Below are 19,227 nucleotides of genomic sequence, written 5' to 3'. Positions count from 1 at the left end.
GTGGCAGGTTGGAGGCCCGAATTTGTTTTCGATCGAGCGGAGGGCTGAAACCCACTTCTGTTTCTCTGTCTAGAACTCCATGGATGGAGCTCTTGCTTTTCTCTCTCCTTTCTGTGAGGAACCGGGCCGCTATTCGCCAAAATGAGCGCGGCCACGAGGGTGGAGGTGCGGCGGCGTGGGAGAATTGTGCGGTGAGCTTCGATCGTGATTTGCCGAGACGGACTGCGATAGAGGCGGCTGGAAGGCGTAGGGGTGGTGATATGGTGGCTGGCCGAAATTTTTGACTTGAGGGAGGAAGGGTTTCGGCTATGGGGTAGAAGAGAGAGAGAGAACGGCTATGAGAGGTGAGAGGGAGATGGAACCGAATCCCCTAATTTGTAGGATGGTAATAATTGGGTAGGAAATATAGGTATATAGTAGTATGTATTTATACAATTACACACATGTAATATTGGCTAGGTAATTTAAAAAGATAAAATAAAACTTATAATGGAATAAACTTTAATTTAAGTTAATTTAATTTAATTAACTAATAAAATTTTGAATAACAATACTATTTTTTTTATTTGGAAAATTTAGGGCCAAAATTAGAGTTGTTACACACCTCTTGTGGGTTTTCATTCTTATTTGAAATGAGCGTCTTTGCTAAACGGTAGAATAGTATTAAAAATACGATCTTTCTTTTGTCAGCTCATTGCATACAAGAAGACAAGGAAAACACATATTGTTGTATATTTTTTACACCTTTTAATACACATTCACACTTCTTATTGTTAGTCCATTAGTTTGATTTTAGAATTTTCCTTAAAAAAATTGGTCGATGTGCATGTAAATTGGCATGTAGATATAACAAGAGAGCTACCTCGTGTAGGTATCAGTATTAACTCAATTAGTCCATTTCTAATGTCAAAAATCAAACGACAAAAAAAAAAAAATGCGAGTAGAATTTTTTCTGGCAAACGCGTAACAGATGAATTCACGGATGATATCTACCGGGCAAAAAAAATTATCTATTGAGTGATTTTTAAAAATATCAAACAATAGATAAATTAACCGCGTAAGTGGTTGTTGAAACTAATCAAACATCAAATAGATTATTTATTAGATTTCTCTCTTAGTGATTGTCATTTTCCGATCACCACATAGAACAGATAAAAATTAGTGTTGATTTTGAAAAAACATAATAGAAAAAGTTATCTCTGTAAAATCTCTTTATGTGGAGTTTCTTTTTTTATCAGTTATTTACATACACTTTTTGAACTTTTTGCCTAATCCCTTTTTTCGTCTCAATTTTAACCTTAACCTGAACTCGCAATAAACTACTTCCATTTAATTAAACTAACGTAAGTGTTGCTACTATTTTGCTTTTAATTTCGTTTCTATGATATTTTTGTCGGCAAATATTGTCCATCATCTCGTATATATCTCGTACTACTAGTTATCAATTCTTCCCAAATACCATATCCACTCAAAACTAATTTTGCGGGCAAACCTCCGCGTGAGTGAGAAATGAAATACTACTAGCAATTAGTCAAACCCCCTTGAGGTCTTCAACTCTGCTATTCTGTATCTATTATATTTGATATTTTCATGGTTGCTTTCCACACTTTCGACCTACAAGGTCGCTTTTTAAGGGTGGGGAATGATAGGAGTGGGGATGGATGTGCCCATTGTGATAAATACAAGGATCTCTACCGTAATTAGGAGCTTGTTAAGAAATCATTTAGGGAATCTGTTTCGTTGGGGAAGCTGTATCTCCTTCCTCGTCGTTATTGCTCTTAAGTCTTACCTGCATTTCATTTCCCACTAATTCGGTTGTGGAATTGATTGAATAAAATTATCCATTTCCGTTCTTTTAGTCGTGAGTTTATCAAGGGCGGTCTTATCCCTCACTCGATACGAGAGAGAGAGAGAGAGAGAGAGAGAGAGAGAGAGAGAGTACAAAGCCAAATCTACAAGGAGGCGAGGAAGAGAGAAGAGGAAGGAGAACGAACAATTCTCTTAATAGTCTTGAAAAACTTATCACTACTACACCTTATGCGAATGATACCTAGTACTGCAAACCAGGAAAATTATGTCTCAGCACTACGATAGCATTAAGCATCCCACAGACGTACTGAAAACTAATTGAATCTGAGCATGAAACGTCGAATACCAACTAATCCACACGAGAACTTGCAAGCTGGCCCATAGTTGGTCAGGTGCTTGTTCCATGTTCAACAAGATCTCGAGTTTGAGATTTGCTGTCTACTTTCTAACACATATTGTAGGAGTTCTTGCCGTTACTCAAAAAACGAAACCACATGAATACAAAGAATAAAAACAACAGTTTTTACAGCAGCCACCTTGCCATGATCACAACCTCCCAACCCCAAATGTAACCAATGACATATTCATACACTAATGTTCGGAAAAACAATTGATTTTCTCTGCTTTTAACATCGAAAAATAGCGAAACCAAAAACAAAATGCGACCGACAGCCATCAACTAGAGCAGGACATCATCGACCCACCCTGTAACCCTCCATCCCGTCAAAACCAGAGATACAAGGGTTTCTAAGACCAATCTTAAACCTAAATAGAATCAAAAATTTGATTTGACTACAACTACATGGGCGTCTGTGATCCATCACTGACAGCCAAGTCACGCAAGGAAAGGCATCTCCTGCCATATAAGAATAACCGCCAACTCACCAGATGACGACATAATAGGAGCATCATTGTTCCCTCTCCTAGATTGCTCCGGACCTGGTCTTTGGAACCTCAAAGACTCTTCAGGGTTTTACTCGACCGCTGGTGAACCCAACCAAAGAATCCTATCCCAGATTTGGGTGCAAAACTGGAAGGAAGAGAAAGAGCGAGCAAAACAAAATTCAAGAGCCAACAATAATATGTCCTTCAGCAGCTGAAATCATGAGGAAGCCGCAGCAGTCGAAGATGAAGCAGATGCCTTCTCCAATTTTTCCTTTTCAATCTCTACTCTTCTCTGGTCAGCGTGCTGAGCAACGCCATTTGCCAGCGCCTGATAATGGAAGTCGAGCGTCTGCATCAGGTTCTGAAACCTCAACGGATCTGATGCTTGTAAAACTTGATTTGGAATTTTGAAAAAGAAAACAAGGAAAATGTTTTGTCTCAGCCAACACCATCCCAATAAAAACTAATGATTTCAGATTTACTAAAAAAGAAGAATCAAGCACAAGCCACGGGCCTTCACCTTTAACAGTATCCATAAAGAAAACAAATGGGTCAATCTCATCAATTGGTGATTGCAAATCTTCATCATCACTGTAGTCATCATCTGAATCCTCATCTGAGTCATCCGGCCGGAAAGCCTTTGCCTTACAGACCAAAAATGTAAAAAATAACCCATCAGGTGAAAGACTTGATGCATCACATAAGTACGTGAATAAAATCATAAAAGTTTAAGCATGAATATTGCATAGAATATAGGAAATGAAAATTCTACAACGGAAGATATAAACACGCATCTTATTTACCCAAAAAAATCAGAAATGACGAAAAGGGGTGCTCCGATCAAGCACCCTACACACCTTGGATGACGTTGATTCCCGCGTTGGGCCCCTCGGTCTTTTTTTTTAGAATTTTTGGACGGCTCGGATCGGCCGTCCGGTGGCCGGAGACGGCCCGCCGGCGGCCGTCGGTCCGAAATCCCTCCCCCATTTTCGGTACCTCTAGCAACACTCCAAAAAAATAGACATTTTTTTTTTATAAGTAATTAATTATATTAGAGATAAGACATTAAGGGAATGCCACTCGTATACAAAAGAAGGCCACAGAACAAAAAGGCCCTATACATTGCCACCGGAATGGAAAAGCTCAAACCAATCTAAAAATTGGTTAAGCGATGGAAAACAATCTCCCTTGTCCCACCCGTACAAGCTATTCACCAAGAAAGATTTTATCCTAGCTAGAGGTTTTCCACCCCATCAAAAACTCTCGAATTTCTCTCGCACCATAAGACCCACATCAAACAAAGTGGGATCATGGCCCACAAACTCTTCCTTCTCCTACCCAAACTAACACCCCTCAAAGCAATAAGAAGTTCCATGACATTTCTCGACACAATCCATTGTATCCCAAACCAAGAAAGCACCAAAGTCCAAAGCTCCCACGCCACCGGACAATGAATGAGTAGATGATCAACCGTCTCCGCATCCCGTTTACACATACAACACCAATTGACAATGATTTTCCACCTTCTAATCAAATTGTCAATGGTAATAATTTTGCCTTGGGCCGCACACTGCACAAAAAAACTCACCTTCAACGGCGCCTTAGTTTTCCGAATCGCACGCCACAGAAAAGAACAATCACCACCCCCACTAAGCGCTTGATAAAAGGATTTCACCTGGAAGGATCCTGATTTAGGTAGAACCCAGCGCAGCTCGTCACCCCCTTCTCCTATCCCTTGGATACTATATCCAGTAGATAGCAAGACCATCAAAATCCTCCTCCTCCCAATCATGCACATCCCTACTAAGACGAATATCCCATACTATCGCTCCCTCATATAGGTGAAAACACGCACAAAAACAGGTACATCCCTGTCGCGAGCCAACGAATAGATACTCGGAAAAGTATCCCGAAAGCTCACATCTCCGCACCACACATGCTCCCAGAACTTCACCCTTCTCCCATCTCCAACCGCCAAACGAATATTCTTTGCAAAAACATCCCACCCATTCATGATACCTTTCCAGAGCCCCACCCCATAAGGCAAGCTAGTATTAAGAGAGGACCAATCTCCCCTTCCGCATCCATACTTAGCTACCACAACCTTTCTCCACCATCTTTCCCTTTGAGCATTAGATGTTTCCAATGCTCAAAGGAAAGATTAGATGTTCCTAAGCTCAAAGGTAAACCCCACAAGACCAAGTCTTGTTTCTTGCGTGCTCCATTATCGAATTCCATGGAGTCATCCTTCTATTTTTAGTTTTATAAATTAACTCCGGGTGAAAGGTCTGCTTCAGGGTTTCTACTAACTGTTGTGGGAGGTCATACCTCACTGTACTCAGATAACCCAACCTCCAAGATCACACTGTCTTTGTCACTGCCTTTGTACCGGAATTCTACAGACTTTATTGACCATCCAATTGTCTACTTTCATACGATACACCCCGATGCACAAGAGGGACTTCTAAAGGATAAGATAAGATAAACAATAGATTCCTCCATCATAACTTCCCCTTAATTTACCACATGCTGAATATGATTGCAATTGACAGAAAATAGTAAAAAATAATTTTCGATTTCAGGCAACTGCTGGATCAGAAGAGTATGATAATGATGATGAAGACGAGGCTGTTAATTCAAAAGAGAGAAGAAACTGTTACGCACTTGTGCAGCGAATTTTTTAAGCCTTATACTGTCGGCTTCATCCCCATCCTCGGCATCAACTCCCATTTCCTTGTCAGACACATCGCCACCATCATCATCCTCGTCATCACTTCGCAGACCATCCATATCATCATCATCACCATCATCCTCTTCAGCCTCTTCTTCCTTGGCAGCTTCTGTCCACATTGAACCAAATCTAAATAAGATTTCCCATAAAGGAAAAGTAGAACTACATTTAACATCTCCTAAAAAGTGCTCAAAATTAACATCTGGAGCAGAATTATGCAATCTGAGCTCATCAGAAAGTAAAACAAGGCAAAAAATAAAAATGGAAGAGAGAAGAGGAAGTGGAAGTGGAGAGGAAGAAAAGAATGGAGAACCTGCTACTTGCTCCTTGTAGGCAACAAGTAGATCAAGAGTAGCCTTGAAAACACGTCCCAAGGCCTCCCCTGGCAATTGATCCGCAGGAAGTGGAAGCAGCGATGTCAACCCCAAGCAGCACACTTTCTTATCGTGCTCTCTGCAAACACCAGCAGCAAATCATGACATTGCATGCATTACATACAAAAGGGAAAATATAAGGGGAGAACGAATATAGGGGATGACGATAGAACCAGAATTATAACAATGAAACATCACCTTTTAAAATTAGCCCGCATTCCACTCTTTTTAGTTTGTTGCAACATCTGGAACCAAAGGTTGAAGATTTCGGTAGCAACACCAAGCTTTTGCAATATGTTTAGAGCCAAAGGTGCATTATAGTAAAGAATATCAGCAATCTGCAAAACAAATTAGATCCTCCTCATAACAAAATATTCAACCCAACAGCAATGATAACAGTGTTCCAAAGCACATTCCCAGTGAACTTTAAGCATGCCGTGTTGAACTATGTCCTCCAAGTCATTCTTAAAAGTCAGTAATGTCCTATACTTCGATGAGAAAAGGAAAGGAAATGAAGGGAAATAACTTATATCAACATATGATTTTCTCTATAATCGACCCTGTGACCAGTCTGATGGTTGACGCTTTTCGTGTACAACCACCGCCTTTTCACTACAGGATCCCTCTTCCCCAACCCCAAGGTGTACCCAACACAAGAAAGACAAGGAAAAGACGGAAAAATTGAAAGCTCAACCATAGCCCCAGAGTTCTCCAGAAAAATCGACATTTGAGGGATGCTGGCCCTTTATGGTATGCCTTTGCTTCGAGAAGAGAGAAACTACATGTTGCTTACCACTTGCATCAAAAGACATTTTAAGTATGGTTTCTCAGTTCGATGCAACCGTTCAACTGTGATCCTGAGATATGGCTCAACCCAATGATCGACTTGTCCTCTGCAGTTATGAAACACCACTTCGATGAGCTTAGGAGCAGGCTCAATATCCCCGTCGTCCAAATTTTTATCACCCATGATCTGCATGTTAAAGAAAAAAATAATAAAAAAACAAAAAAGAATGCATCTGTCCTTGTTAGAAGAATGGAAAACAAAAAATTCAAAATAAGAAGAGTAAACAAGCACAACAGCAAGGTATCCGACAAGCCTGTCTAGATGTAGATTTACATTCTACATACATAATCCCCGGAATTTACCAGCTACCACTGGAGGCTTAGTTTTGATAAAGATGGAGCAACTCACAGATGAAATCATATTCCAAAGGCTTTGCTGGTAGTCTGGTTCCTTGCAGGCCAGGAAATGTGCCGTACTCCTGGATATATAGTTGTCCAATGGAACCAAGATATCTACACAAACGTATCAATCCATTAGAACAAACGTGAATGAGAGAGAATTGCATGGAAGCTGCTTCCAGGAAGAAACGTAGTTTAGACTTCAGATATAAAAAAAAGAGTACAGCAAGGAAAACACATATTTGTAATACACCAACTACTTCCTAGACCATCAAGAACTTTTGGGAGAAATGTACTGAGAAGTTCTTACAAACGTGAATTGACGGGAATTGAGGACCCCAGGAGCTATTTTAATTTGAATACCAGCATCACTTTTAAAACAAGTTCTGTTGTGAACAATTGACACTCAGATATGCTGCGCGGAAATTATGTTCAATAGGAGAACAAATGATGTTCAAACAAACCAGCCATGCCATCAAAATACATGTGGTTCCAGCTAGAATCACAAAAAAAACAAAACAAAAAAAACCAATCCAACATACTAGATCTAGGTTAAACCCATCTACCCACACCCCCCTCAGGGGAGTCTATCTTCCAAGAAGCCACAAGTTAAACACTTAAACATTCCCAAGAGTAATACCATGATTCTCCCTTTTATTAGGTAGTTGAATCAATGACCTCTCTTTTGTTCTCTTTATGACTCGATAGAAGTTTCAACAACCCTAAGTTGTTATTTTGCCAGTTCAAGGAACTAGTACACTATTTGTGCATACCGATGCTCTGGACTATCAATGAAGGAAGCATGGTAATGTGCACATAAATTGATTTGGGTCACTAGGTCTGCCCTCTCTGATGCCATTTGGCTTTGATTTGGGGGCATGGTTTTACAACAAAACGTCCTTGTAGCTCCTTAGTTCTTGGAGGTTTAGGGGGGCCACTGTTTTAGTGGTATTCTGAGAGCAGCCACTTTGTGCATATATTGCCAAAGGTTAGGTCTGTCTCCAATCATCCCCCGTCCATACCCCCAATGATTGGGGACTATATGGGTTATGTTGTGTTGTAGTTGTGTTGTAAGGAACTAGTACACTGATCAATCAATGACTTATTTTCTTGAAATTTGACTGCAATCAACTTGATCTTCATTTTTCTGGTGCAAATCTCCCAAGTTCCAGCTATACTGCATCAGAACTTAATCAGACAAATGGACAGTCAACCCAAAAGTGTAGGTATCCTGACATACTCCCAATGCCAAGACGAATATAAGCAAAACCACAACAAAGTAGTTCCTTAGTCCCAGAAATATCATTGAGAAGCTCTATTGATGCTTCTGGATTAGATTTGTAAGAGATAACCCACTTCTCTCGAGTGAAAGGAACTCATCCTGACAACATACCCTCAGCAGAACATTCAGCCATGAATAAAACAGAGAAAACGTTGCTGATAAAACCCACATATCTAGCCATAAGAAACAAATAAAATGTAATTTATTGAGACTGGAAAGATGATGTTCTGTAAATATACATACTTGGAAAGAAATCAATAGCCCAATCAGCCAAAGCTTCCATCATCAAAGGCCAGAGACTCCACATATCCAGGGAAATTGTAGGTGAAAAAAATGTCATGTATGACACAATTTCTAAGACTTCCTCAAAGACCTCTGCACAGAAATATAGAAGAAATATTAGCTGGATACCCAAGTTCTTATCTAAAAAAAACATTAACTAATGAACGAAGGGCTCTTCCCTGGCATCAGAGCCTCTAATATCTAACTCCCCTGTCATGCCACCTGCTTTAGACTATAGAAACGATAATGAATGTAAACATGTTTATAAACTTCTGTGTCTCCCATCAAGTGAAAACCACTTTAATTTCACTATAAGGTTCTGTTCTTTCTTCACATATCACTGAACATCCAACTATTGATTTATTTCGAGTTTGCTTCAAGTCTTAGACTTTTGCTCAAAATCACTGGTTTGTACCCTTTTCCACCTAAGTTACTACGTTTGGAGCAAGCTCCCACAGCATTATCGTCTAAGAGATCACTTCTACTGTCTGATGTCCATCAACACAAGCACGTCAGAGCAAATTGGGGCTTTCAATAATTATGGACTACGGTAAATATTTTGAATAGCACTGATGCATTTTGGCGACCATTTGAAGGGAGTTTTGTATTATCAATAGCAGTGATACATTTTGACCACCATTTGAAGTGACTTTTGTAATAACTTGATAAATATAAACAGTTCCAAGAGATATTAGCTCTGTATGATTACATTTTACAGCCATACAAAGAAAGATGGTTAAACTGGCATAAATACCTTGTCCATCAGTAGTCAACATCCTGCGCATTATCGGTAGCATAGTTGGCTCAATATGGACAAAAAGGTGTGGAAGCCTGCTCACTGACTCAAGAATTGTGCTTATGGCACGTAAACAACCAACTGCTGCCAAAGCACCAGGGTCTTCAGAGTCATCTTCAGCTTCTGCAGTGTTCATACACTTCCAAAATGCTGCAGCCTAAAATGCAAATAAGAGTTCTAAAGAAGGAAAAATGTAACATGGATAACTCTCAAGGAGAATTGGAGCAATCATTACCAGATTCTGGCATAATCCAAGAGCATATGGTGCCATCTCCTCCCCAAATTTGTCCACAATAGTCTCGAGTGTAAACACAAGATCCTCATTTTCAACTTCATTCATGAGTTTAAAGAACTCTGAAATAAGAAGAAAACATGCATTAAAGGAGGTAAATAAATATCGTTAATATTCTTGACTAAGTTCCTTAAACTGCCTACCATCCAGTAGTTGTGGAAGTATTGGTCTGATTTCACTTAAATCTGTTCAACAAAGATGATAACCAACTTTATCAAATCACAGACTGTTGGATCAACAAGACAAAATGAAACCATAACATTGCCTATTCCGTGCAAGTGTTGAAGAAACAAGGATATCTTTTTTGCTAAGAAGCAAGGATACTACCTTTGCAAGCTTCAACAAAAGAACGCAAAGCAAAGACTGAATCAACACGAACTGGAAGCTCTGGGTCACGCATCCCCGCAACAACACTATGCAATGCTTTACGAAAATTGTTTGGATCCGAAAAGTTGATGTGGGCATACTGTCCTGCAACCCACGCTGCCTAATATTCCATGACAATAAACACTTAGCAAAGGATAAGCTCACTGCAAGCAAACAGGATCCCACGTACAAAAAGAGGAATTGATCACACCAAACAAAAAAGAAAGGGCTGATACACAATTGCCTGCTATAATCACTGATGTGATGAAGACAATCCACAAAAATAAAACAAAGAATCATGACTAGATATGGAGGTTCGAGCAGCCCAGCCTTCATCCCCCTGCCAACCAACTTGATGCCTGCCACATTTCCGTGAAGCACCCATACCAAACATGGGGAAAAAAACTCCCCAACCCTCAACAACACTGCAATGAACAAGTAAGATGGGGGCCCTGATTCTTGTCATTCTCACAAATGCATCACCAATTTACCCAAAAACTCCGCTAAGGTTGTCATTTGTCAACCATCTAGTGAGCCACCATCAACCAAACAAAGCAACCTTCGTACACACCTACCAACCAAATGCTTCTTCAAGGAATATCTTCCAAGATAAGCCATGTAAATTTGGTACAAGGAATAGCGCTAGGTTGGGCTAGGAGTCATACACTCGCATTCCTCTTCCGATTTCACCCACAGACAACTTGAGGCATGCTCCGACATTACAGGTGACCATGCACAGCAATGTATTCTTGATAGGTTTTCAACCAAGCTTTAGGTAATATTGTAAATTCTGGCTGCTATAGGAAAAACATGACCTTGAATAATTTGCATGTAGTGACTATGGAAACGTCAGCCATACTTTTAGCCTTTTTAACTAGTTTGATTAGAGGACCATATATTGTTTCAGCTTTATGATTAATAGTTTTACTGTTTCTACAATAGACTACATGGGAATGTGACCAAATCACTAAGAACATATACAACTCAATCCAACTATAAGTAACCCAGAAAACATGCTGTTGTATTCAAGACAATAATTTTGTTCACTTAGGAAGCACCCTTATATAAGGAAACAACTGATAAAGAATAAATCTATACCGAGTTCACATTCATGATACAATGTGGTATCTAAACTAAGGCGGCACAAGATTTCATACTGAAATAAGAGAAGAAATAGAAAAGAGAAACACACCTTGGCTCTAAGGTGGCCCGCTGGACTGCTGAACTCAGGAAAAACATGTTGAACTAACATGCGCTCAAGTTCAGACTTGTAAGGTTCAGTTTGTTTCAATTTATCGCAAAGTGCCCCAATAGCAAGGAGAGCGCCATCTTTCTGTCGATAAGGTTTATATTCCACTATTGCTTCATCATATCTGGATTGGACAGAAGATGGGAAAATATGAGCTTAAACTACAATACATTACCACAAATAGTGTACAAAAAACCTAATTACCTCTTAAAGATCTCCACAATGAATAGTATAAACTTCTGAAGGTTTTCTTTCCCGCGCTTTCTAACCAACTCACTAACGAAATCCATTGCAGCTGTCCTAGGGCTGTACAAATCTTCAATTATATCTGCATCAAATAACAAGTACGATTATCATGCAAAAAGCAGAGAACGACATTTTAAGTGACAAAATTAGATTCTCACAACTCACCATACCCCTTCCGCACATATTCATGTGGGTCTTCATCCCAAAGCTTTTGATCATTGTCACTAAAGCACATTAGTGGGAAAATTATCTCAAAAAGTACGACATCAAGTCTTGGTTGCAGCAGATTGTACATAGTGTTCTTCGAAACACTGCATATTAGACAATTCACCATGATTTACATCCAAAAAATAACCAGAATGTTAGTAATAGTGCAAAAGGCATGCTATGGAAGCAATGTACAATTCCTTGAGAACAAGAGGAAGAGTTAGAAGAGTGGGAGGCATTTCACCTACAACACCAAAAATGTAGTGGGCATTTCAAGAACAGACTAGCGCAAGCATACAAGAGGAAACGGTTATTCCAAAACTTGGAAAAGCTAGTACAATCAGCGCATACTATCAAACAAAGGATGATGGTAGCAAGTCTGGGTTTTAAAACTAGCTAACAAAGAAAAAGAACAATAGGGGCTTCAATATTCAAATATGTTAATGAAGCAAACAAGACATGGAAATTTTCTCTCTCTTAGAGGCCCTTCAACTCCGCCTCATCATGCTTAGTTATCTTTTATACAGACGGCCCAAACCCCGAAAAAGGAGAAGGATTCTATGTTGGGTAGCTGATAGCTGCAATAAAATCCATGTCAGATCCTTATGACAATAAGCCGAGACTTAAGCACTGCATTGCGCTAGCCTTCAAGTGCAACGAGAATGTGTAGGGTTCCCCAATAGATTATATGGCCCTTGACAGAACAGAATGGGGACCTCAACTCACTGGGAAACAATGCTTGGGTTGGGTTGGGTTGGTTCGGTCTGTTCCTTTGAGACATGTATAAAACAAAAGATACATGGGTAAATAAGTCCCACAGAATCCATGGAAGTTTTCGGGTGAGGGATTTCTTTGCTACAATCCTGTACTATCATCAGTGCAAAGTTACATGGCTACTTTGATAGGAGTTTAGAGCCACACCATTGAATAAACAAAACAAAAGATATGTAGCAACACAACATAATATGGTGTATCTTCAACACAACCAACACAGACCACCTACTGAAGGAGCACTTGTTTGTCCTACATTAAAAACTTATATTTGACTTGAAAATACCAGCAGTTGGCATCAATGCACCCCAAGTAATCGTGTTGCCAGGGACTCTACTAAAACCTCCTAAAGCAGTTACGGAACTATTTTTCAGGCAGGCTTTGTGCAGTACATTGAGCATCTTCTAACTATTTTACCCAGCCAATGCCTTACGAGCTCCAACAAATAAGACCACTGAGTGATCATTCGAGAGAATAGAAGCTGTAAGAAGCAAAATGCCTCGAAAGACCCCTCCTGATTTGAAGCTAATTGTTGTTTACTTCATCTTTTTCCATTGGTTCTAAAATTAATATATACTTGGTTATCATTGCTCACATACACAATGGATTCTTTGAGATGGTGAATTAATTACTTGTCAACCGAAATATGCGGCTGAGAGGCTTTTTGAGGATCTACAACACAAGAAGGCCTAAGTTAACTTGGAAACGAAAAAAGGATATAAAATCGGTAGATCTCATAGGAAAATGGCGAAAAAGAATTCATTTAGCGTATACTCTGTAGACAAGGCAAGTCCGTCAGAAAATGATGAAAAGAGATCTTGCAATAAAAAGAAATGAAGGTTAAGACACAAACCTGTTGCTTAGGTACTGCAAAATGAGATTTGTAACTCTATCGGGCAAATAGCCACCAACACGGATGACATTCAACAAATTCAAATGGCACTCCAAAATTTTTCCAGCATAATTCTTCTGAAACATCTGTGCAAAAGCTCTGTTTTCCGGGTTTTGAAGTTTCAAATCTCCAAATCTACAACAAAAGGTAATGTGTTGAACAGAGATTGAAGCTTTTAAAGCCAAGCACTAAGTTCAATAGCTAAAAACTCACCTGGTGTATAAGCGATTTAAAATGTGAACTGTCCACTTTTTTACTTTCCACCATCCCCATGATTTCCTGAGCTCTGGATCAACGGGTTGACCTTCTAATGGGACAGGCCTCTCCAATACATTTAAGAAAAGAACCATCCACGCATTGAAGACATTTGGATCAAATAACTGTTTTGGGATCTCCAACTGAAAAGCATATACATTTGAACGGTATAAAAATGAGTGACCATAACACATTTTAATACTGGATAAGATTAACTCTAATTGAAAAACTCCAGCTAGAGGTAAAGAGATGCAACTTTGATTTTTTTCCAATTCTCTACTGAGAATGTCAATGTTGGAATTGGTCCCACATCGGCTATTATCTCTTCCAAAACTAATATATGAGCCTGAGCGGCCTCTCCACTCATTGCCAATTGGTTTTGAGTTGGATGCTTTAACATGGTATCAGAGCTAGGTTTTCGGAGGCTTTTCCCCTTTGTTTGTACACCATAGTTGCATTTTGTTTCATTGTGATCCGTATGTTCCGGATCCTCCGCTAACTCCACTCATTGCCAATTATTTTTGAGTTGGATGCTTTAACAGTCAATACTAACAATTGCAAACCAATGTAGTCGTGCTTTCTCACATGTTGGTTCATTGAAGTCAAGAATGCTTAAAATAAACACCAGCCACTAACCTTAAACCTTACTGTAAAAGATAGAACATATCGACATATTGACTATAAGGTAAAGAGAACGAATTCCAAGAAGTTTCCACCAAACATATTCTAACATACTTTGGTGCAAACGCTTTGACAACAAATAGTATTTTATCTCCGTTAGCAAACATAATGCACCATCCAACAAAGAATGGAAACCTTTGTACTAAGAAGTTCTATGAAACTGTCAGTGTAAGAACATACATAAATGGATGACCAGAATATTTTACAAATCAGCTTCATCAAATCTGCAACTTCCAATGAAGGGTGGACAATCTGAACGAGCCTGTTAAAAATACTTAGCAAGTGAGGAAACGTCTCCTCAACAATCAGATAAACTGGTGTCCTCTCATCATCTGACTTGAACCTGTAAAAGATCGTAAATTCCTAAATGATACATTTAAGAACACAAAGTCTAGCATAGGTGTACGTCAATAAACAAAATCAAACAGAGAAGATATAACCATATGAAAAAGTTTCATAAAATAGATATAAAGAGCAGGGCAAGAAGAAAAACGATATGAAAAATAAAACACATAAAAAGGGGAGTTGTTTCCAAATGTAGGTGGAAAAAGAAGCAGCAGAGAACTTTGAACCGATCCCACTTGGGATCTTACATGACACAACTTACTCCTACTCAATCGTACATCCTAATTAACATCCTACCCAAGGTTTTGAATACCGTACTGGCTAGGGTACCGGTTTTCCAACTGGTATGGTACGTACCCGTACCGGTCAAATACCGGGTACCATTTCGGATTTATCGCTACTACTAATATTATATATACACACACACACTACAACTTGAAAATTCTCTCCATACATGACAATTGAAAAAGAGACAATCCCTAATTTCAAAAGGACAGATCGCGAGTTGAACAATTGCAATACATGTACAGAAAAATATACACACTCTTAAAGAAAAGAATCAAAAGATCACGTGTTGGCCACTGGGGACATACTCTTTATTCAAACCTAACCAACCTTGTCTTCCCTTCATATTCTCTTGCCGCCATTGCTACCAGGCCCCAACTCTCTCTCTCTCTCTCTCTCTCTCTCTCTCTCTCTCTCTCTCTCTCTCTCTCTCTCTCTCTCTCTCTCTCAAACTTTGCAGAGGCGTGGTCAGTTCAAAACGAGAGAGAGATCAGTTCTCGTGGTCCAGATCTGCCCATTCTCTATATTTCCCATCAATTTCTCCATTTTTTTCACTGGTTATGTACTGCCGGAATTCTCGATATTGGCCGGAGCTTTCCGGGACCGGCCGGAATCGCTTGAAAGTAAGCCGGAACGAAATCAGACCTATATGATACCGGTTTCTTTGCAAAACGGCACATACCGGCTGGTACGAAACGAGATCGACAACCTTGATCCTACCTATCCTAATTCTATTATGATATTGATCTTGTTGAATGTATGTTCTCACTTCTCACCAATTTGAATCATTCGGGCAAAGACGGTTCACATTGATGAAAATATGCAGGCCAACCCTCAAAACCCAAACCACAAAAATTCATTTTGCTATTCATGAGAACACAAGACTCATCCCAAGTTGCAAGGACATTTCTCCTTTCCTACACATCGGTAAAAACACAAAAGGCTCCATCTTCTAACATGCAGTTGTTGCCAGACAAACACTATTTGGGCATAGATAAAGACCCTATGACCATAGACACGATTGGGTTCCTGGTTTACTAGAAATTGAACAATTTTTTTCCAAAATTTTCTCTTTATCGCATTGGTATAGGAGCACATTTTAAGAAATGAGTGCAGGCTGCCATGAAAGATTAAATAAATTTGCAGGTTCAAATAAACTTTTATGAATGTGCTTCGACTAGCCTCACCATCAAAAATCTAATTATGCAAGATTGAGAGAGGGAGAGAGTGTATAAAGCATTTCAAAGTAACTAAGGATGCATGCCAGGGGTATCCAACAATTGTTCATTACTGCCATGGTAGATTACAATAGCCTCAAGCTACTCTGCAGATTGTAATCTTGGAAGAAAATTTAGGGGAAGTTGTCCTGAAGTACACAAATATTTTAACCAGTAATTGCCACTTCTAAAGCAAACAAATGCATATTTTGGTTCATTAAACAAAAACATTGCAGTAAAAATCACTCGAAACAAAAGACAATGCTATAAGATATAGATTCGAGGTACACTTACTCATATTTTCTAGAAAGAATCCTCAGAACAAACAAAACTCCATAAACTTGCTGGTCTTGTAAACTATGCTTCACCCACTGTAAAAGACTAGGCCATTGCTCTGGGTAATCTGCATGGATAATGGTCTTGAGGCACTCACCAAGTTGTGCTCTGCACAGAAAGAAACAAAAATAAAAAAGAATTGTTAAGGTTTGAAGTAATATCCACAATTCCATATCTATCTATAACAAGAACAAGCATTCACCCCGTTGCAATAAGCAAACGATTATGTTTCTCTCTTTCTAAAGATATCCAACATATTGTATTCAAATTTGAGCAATTTTATTTGAAACTTACCTTTTGTATTTTCTGCTCTTACAATATAAAAAATGCAAAAAATGGAAGGCTACGGTAGTTTAGGAAGGAAACAACATAAAGGTGAGAGAAGTTACGTGGAGACTTCAAGTTTAAAAAGGAACTGCGTTGATATAGAATATAGGATACATAACGAGAGAGAATCACATAGCCAATGGAGAAGTGAAAAGAGGAGTGGCTAAACCTTTATACCTCAACAAAGGAGGGACTTGCGCTATGAAGACAAGAATGTTCTGCCTGACCAAATCTTTCTCACTGGGCAAGATCTTGGACTGCTCCTCTATGTTCACACATAAATGCATATAGTAGTTAGCAGTCGTGATACGAATTCAAACAATCGCACAGATCCATTAAAAAAAACACTGGATCGGAGAATACGTGGATCATGAGGCGACCAATTTTTGGCTATGAAGTTCTTGAAATGGATGCTGGCAGCCTGTCGTACAGCCATGTCGCAATTCCCATCTACAATGATCTGCAACAGCCTCACCAAATGCTGAGGTGTGTACTGATACTGCCAAAATAGGATACGCCCAAAACAAAACAAAAACAAAAAAAGTTTAAAGCTATTAGTATCCAAATTTTACAAATGAAGCATGAGGGGCAAACTTGGAACTTTTCTTTTCTAAACTTTGCAAGAAATCTATATCCTTCCACTCGTACCATCGAGCATCTCCATCCCTTACTCAATTTTTAAACCAAGTTTGAGTGGGAGAAAAAGCCTTCAAAATCCAAGTACAAACCCTTTATTTGCTTAAAATTTTGACTAAACCTCGAGTTAATATGAATTTGAGTCAAGGGCTGGAATAATATGATTTTATCCAGGTTTTGGTTCCGAGTTCAAAAAGGGCAAAGGCCGGAGATGCGAAAACAATCAATCGCAACTCCAAATCCATAAATCAACCAATCACTCATTCAACAATCAATCATAATTTAGTCTAACCTGGGGAATGAAATCAATTGGGAAAAACACTAACCAAATAAAATCATAAAATCAACAGCAGTGGCAGTAGTACCTGATTGAGGCTGTCTTCAGCAGCCTTGCGTTCATCTAGGTTGGGGCTAAGTGCAGCTTGGAGTACGACGGCCAGGCTATGAAGATCCATTCTCTTTTCTACTTATTTTTCGATTGTATCAATCAATCAATACATACCTATATCTATATGTATATATGTAAAAGAATGGAACAACAAAAACAGTACAGGAGAAGTAATGGGAAGTGAATTGTATTGAGAGGATGGTATAGATTTTTCGCTTAGGGTTTACAGAAAAGAATGGAATTGTCTGGGATTATGATTGTGAGGAGAGAGAAAGGGGCGGAGAGAGAAGGGATTGTTTGGTATGGAGGTTGCGGAGAGAAGACAGCGAAGCGAAGGGAATGAGTGAAACGGTGTGTGCGTGCGTATTTAAATGATTAGGGTTTTAGGGAGACGACGACGGGGTGAGCTCGTTTAATTAAGCAGGAGTCGTTGGCACCACGCGGTCCCTCTACGAGCACGTGGTATTGCAGCTTGCAGAGTGTTTATTTGGTGGTCTTGAGTACCGCTTCGTGGTGCTTCGGGTGTTGATGATCCGAACGATTGTTCTCGTGGCGCTCCGGTGATGGTGCTCTTGAGTCCTTCCGCATTACATATTGGTGTGAACTCCACCGCTATTTAATGGTGTACTCTGAGGCCATTATGTCACGTGATTGTATTTCGTATCAGTGTGGATTCCACCATCACCTTCCGTCATATGACTTTACTCCGTATCAACGTGGACTCCACCATCACACCTCCAGTCACGTGATTATACTCCATTTTAGTGTGAACTTCACCATAACCTTCGGTCATGTGACTTCCGGATCGAAAACACTTAATACTTATCATTCTCATGGCAATAAATGTTTATAGGGATTATGAAGCGTCTTTTATCAGCAATTGCTTAGCCATGTGTTTGTTGTGGGTTCCCATCTAAATGCATGTCCAAATTTGTAAAAAGTCTATATTACAAATAAGGCGATTTTTCATTCAACACGTCAATTCATACAAACAAGGTAACATCTACCACCTTTGGATCATATTTTCATGCTAGGTTTTGTTGTTGTGATATTATTTCTTCTTCTTTCTTTGTTTTTCAAAATAGAGAAGATTACATTAATAAACGTCCAACGACACTTACGTAATGGAGTTTAGTACAAAAAGAATATGGACAGAGCCAAATTAATGATCTAAACATAAATCAAGAACATACAAGACAATCGATGTCTTTCACTTCAACCAAGACATTTAGTCTGAAGCAAACAGCGGCATTACTGTATTCTATAGATTCATGCCTAGAATTTCATACCTAGAATCAGTGTCAAAAGAAATTAAATATACTAGTTAAATATAAAAGAAGAGTGCAAAACATAGAGATGTAAGTAAAAGCTGAGGCCTCATTCCACTTAA

General features: G+C 39.2%; 1 protein-coding gene and 1 non-coding gene across 2 annotated transcripts; one reads left to right on the top strand and one right to left on the bottom strand.

Moving 5' to 3' along the window:
• Nucleotides 1-2,282: 2,282 nt before the first annotated feature.
• LOC131301514 (importin beta-like SAD2) lies at nt 2,283-18,290 on the bottom strand. The gene is made up of 22 exons (XM_058327862.1): nt 17,815-18,290; nt 17,177-17,312; nt 16,991-17,078; nt 16,445-16,594; nt 14,484-14,646; nt 13,581-13,765; nt 13,329-13,502; nt 11,663-11,808; nt 11,456-11,579; nt 11,195-11,375; nt 9,964-10,123; nt 9,780-9,821; nt 9,580-9,698; nt 9,303-9,501; nt 8,510-8,641; nt 6,995-7,098; nt 6,593-6,772; nt 5,998-6,137; nt 5,739-5,878; nt 5,359-5,534; nt 3,215-3,338; nt 2,283-3,087 (listed from the first exon to the last, which is right to left on the bottom strand). Exons 1-22 carry the CDS (start codon nt 17,902-17,904, stop codon nt 2,912-2,914), a joined length of 3,129 nt encoding a protein of 1,042 aa, XP_058183845.1. The 5' UTR covers nt 17,905-18,290; the 3' UTR covers nt 2,283-2,911.
• Nucleotides 7,774-7,881, top strand: LOC131302133 (small nucleolar RNA snoR100). Its single transcript, XR_009191608.1, has one exon. It is a non-coding gene; the product is annotated as a small nucleolar RNA snoR100 (small nucleolar RNA).
• Nucleotides 18,291-19,227: the final 937 nt, after the last annotated feature.

The sequence above is a fragment of the Rhododendron vialii genome, chromosome 9a, assembly GCF_030253575.1.
Source record: "Rhododendron vialii isolate Sample 1 chromosome 9a, ASM3025357v1".
Classification (NCBI taxonomy): domain Eukaryota; kingdom Viridiplantae; phylum Streptophyta; class Magnoliopsida; order Ericales; family Ericaceae; genus Rhododendron; species Rhododendron vialii.
The sequence above is the reverse complement of the archived record's forward strand: the minus strand, read 5'-3'. Positions and strand labels throughout refer to the sequence as shown.

Bases quoted from the DNA above. Each gene is read 5' to 3' on its own strand.
- LOC131301514 (XM_058327862.1), bottom strand. From the start codon at position 17,904: ATGGATCTTCATAGCCTGGCCGTCGTACTCCAAGCTGCACTTAGCCCC. The intron at 11,580-11,662 runs GTGAGTTGTGAG...TATTTGATGCAG, and splicing joins ATATGTGCGGAAGGGGTATG to ATATAATTGAAGATTTGTAC. The intron at 6,773-6,994 runs GTGAGTTGCTCC...TTTAACATGCAG, and splicing joins TTTGGAATATGATTTCATCT to ATCATGGGTGATAAAAATTT.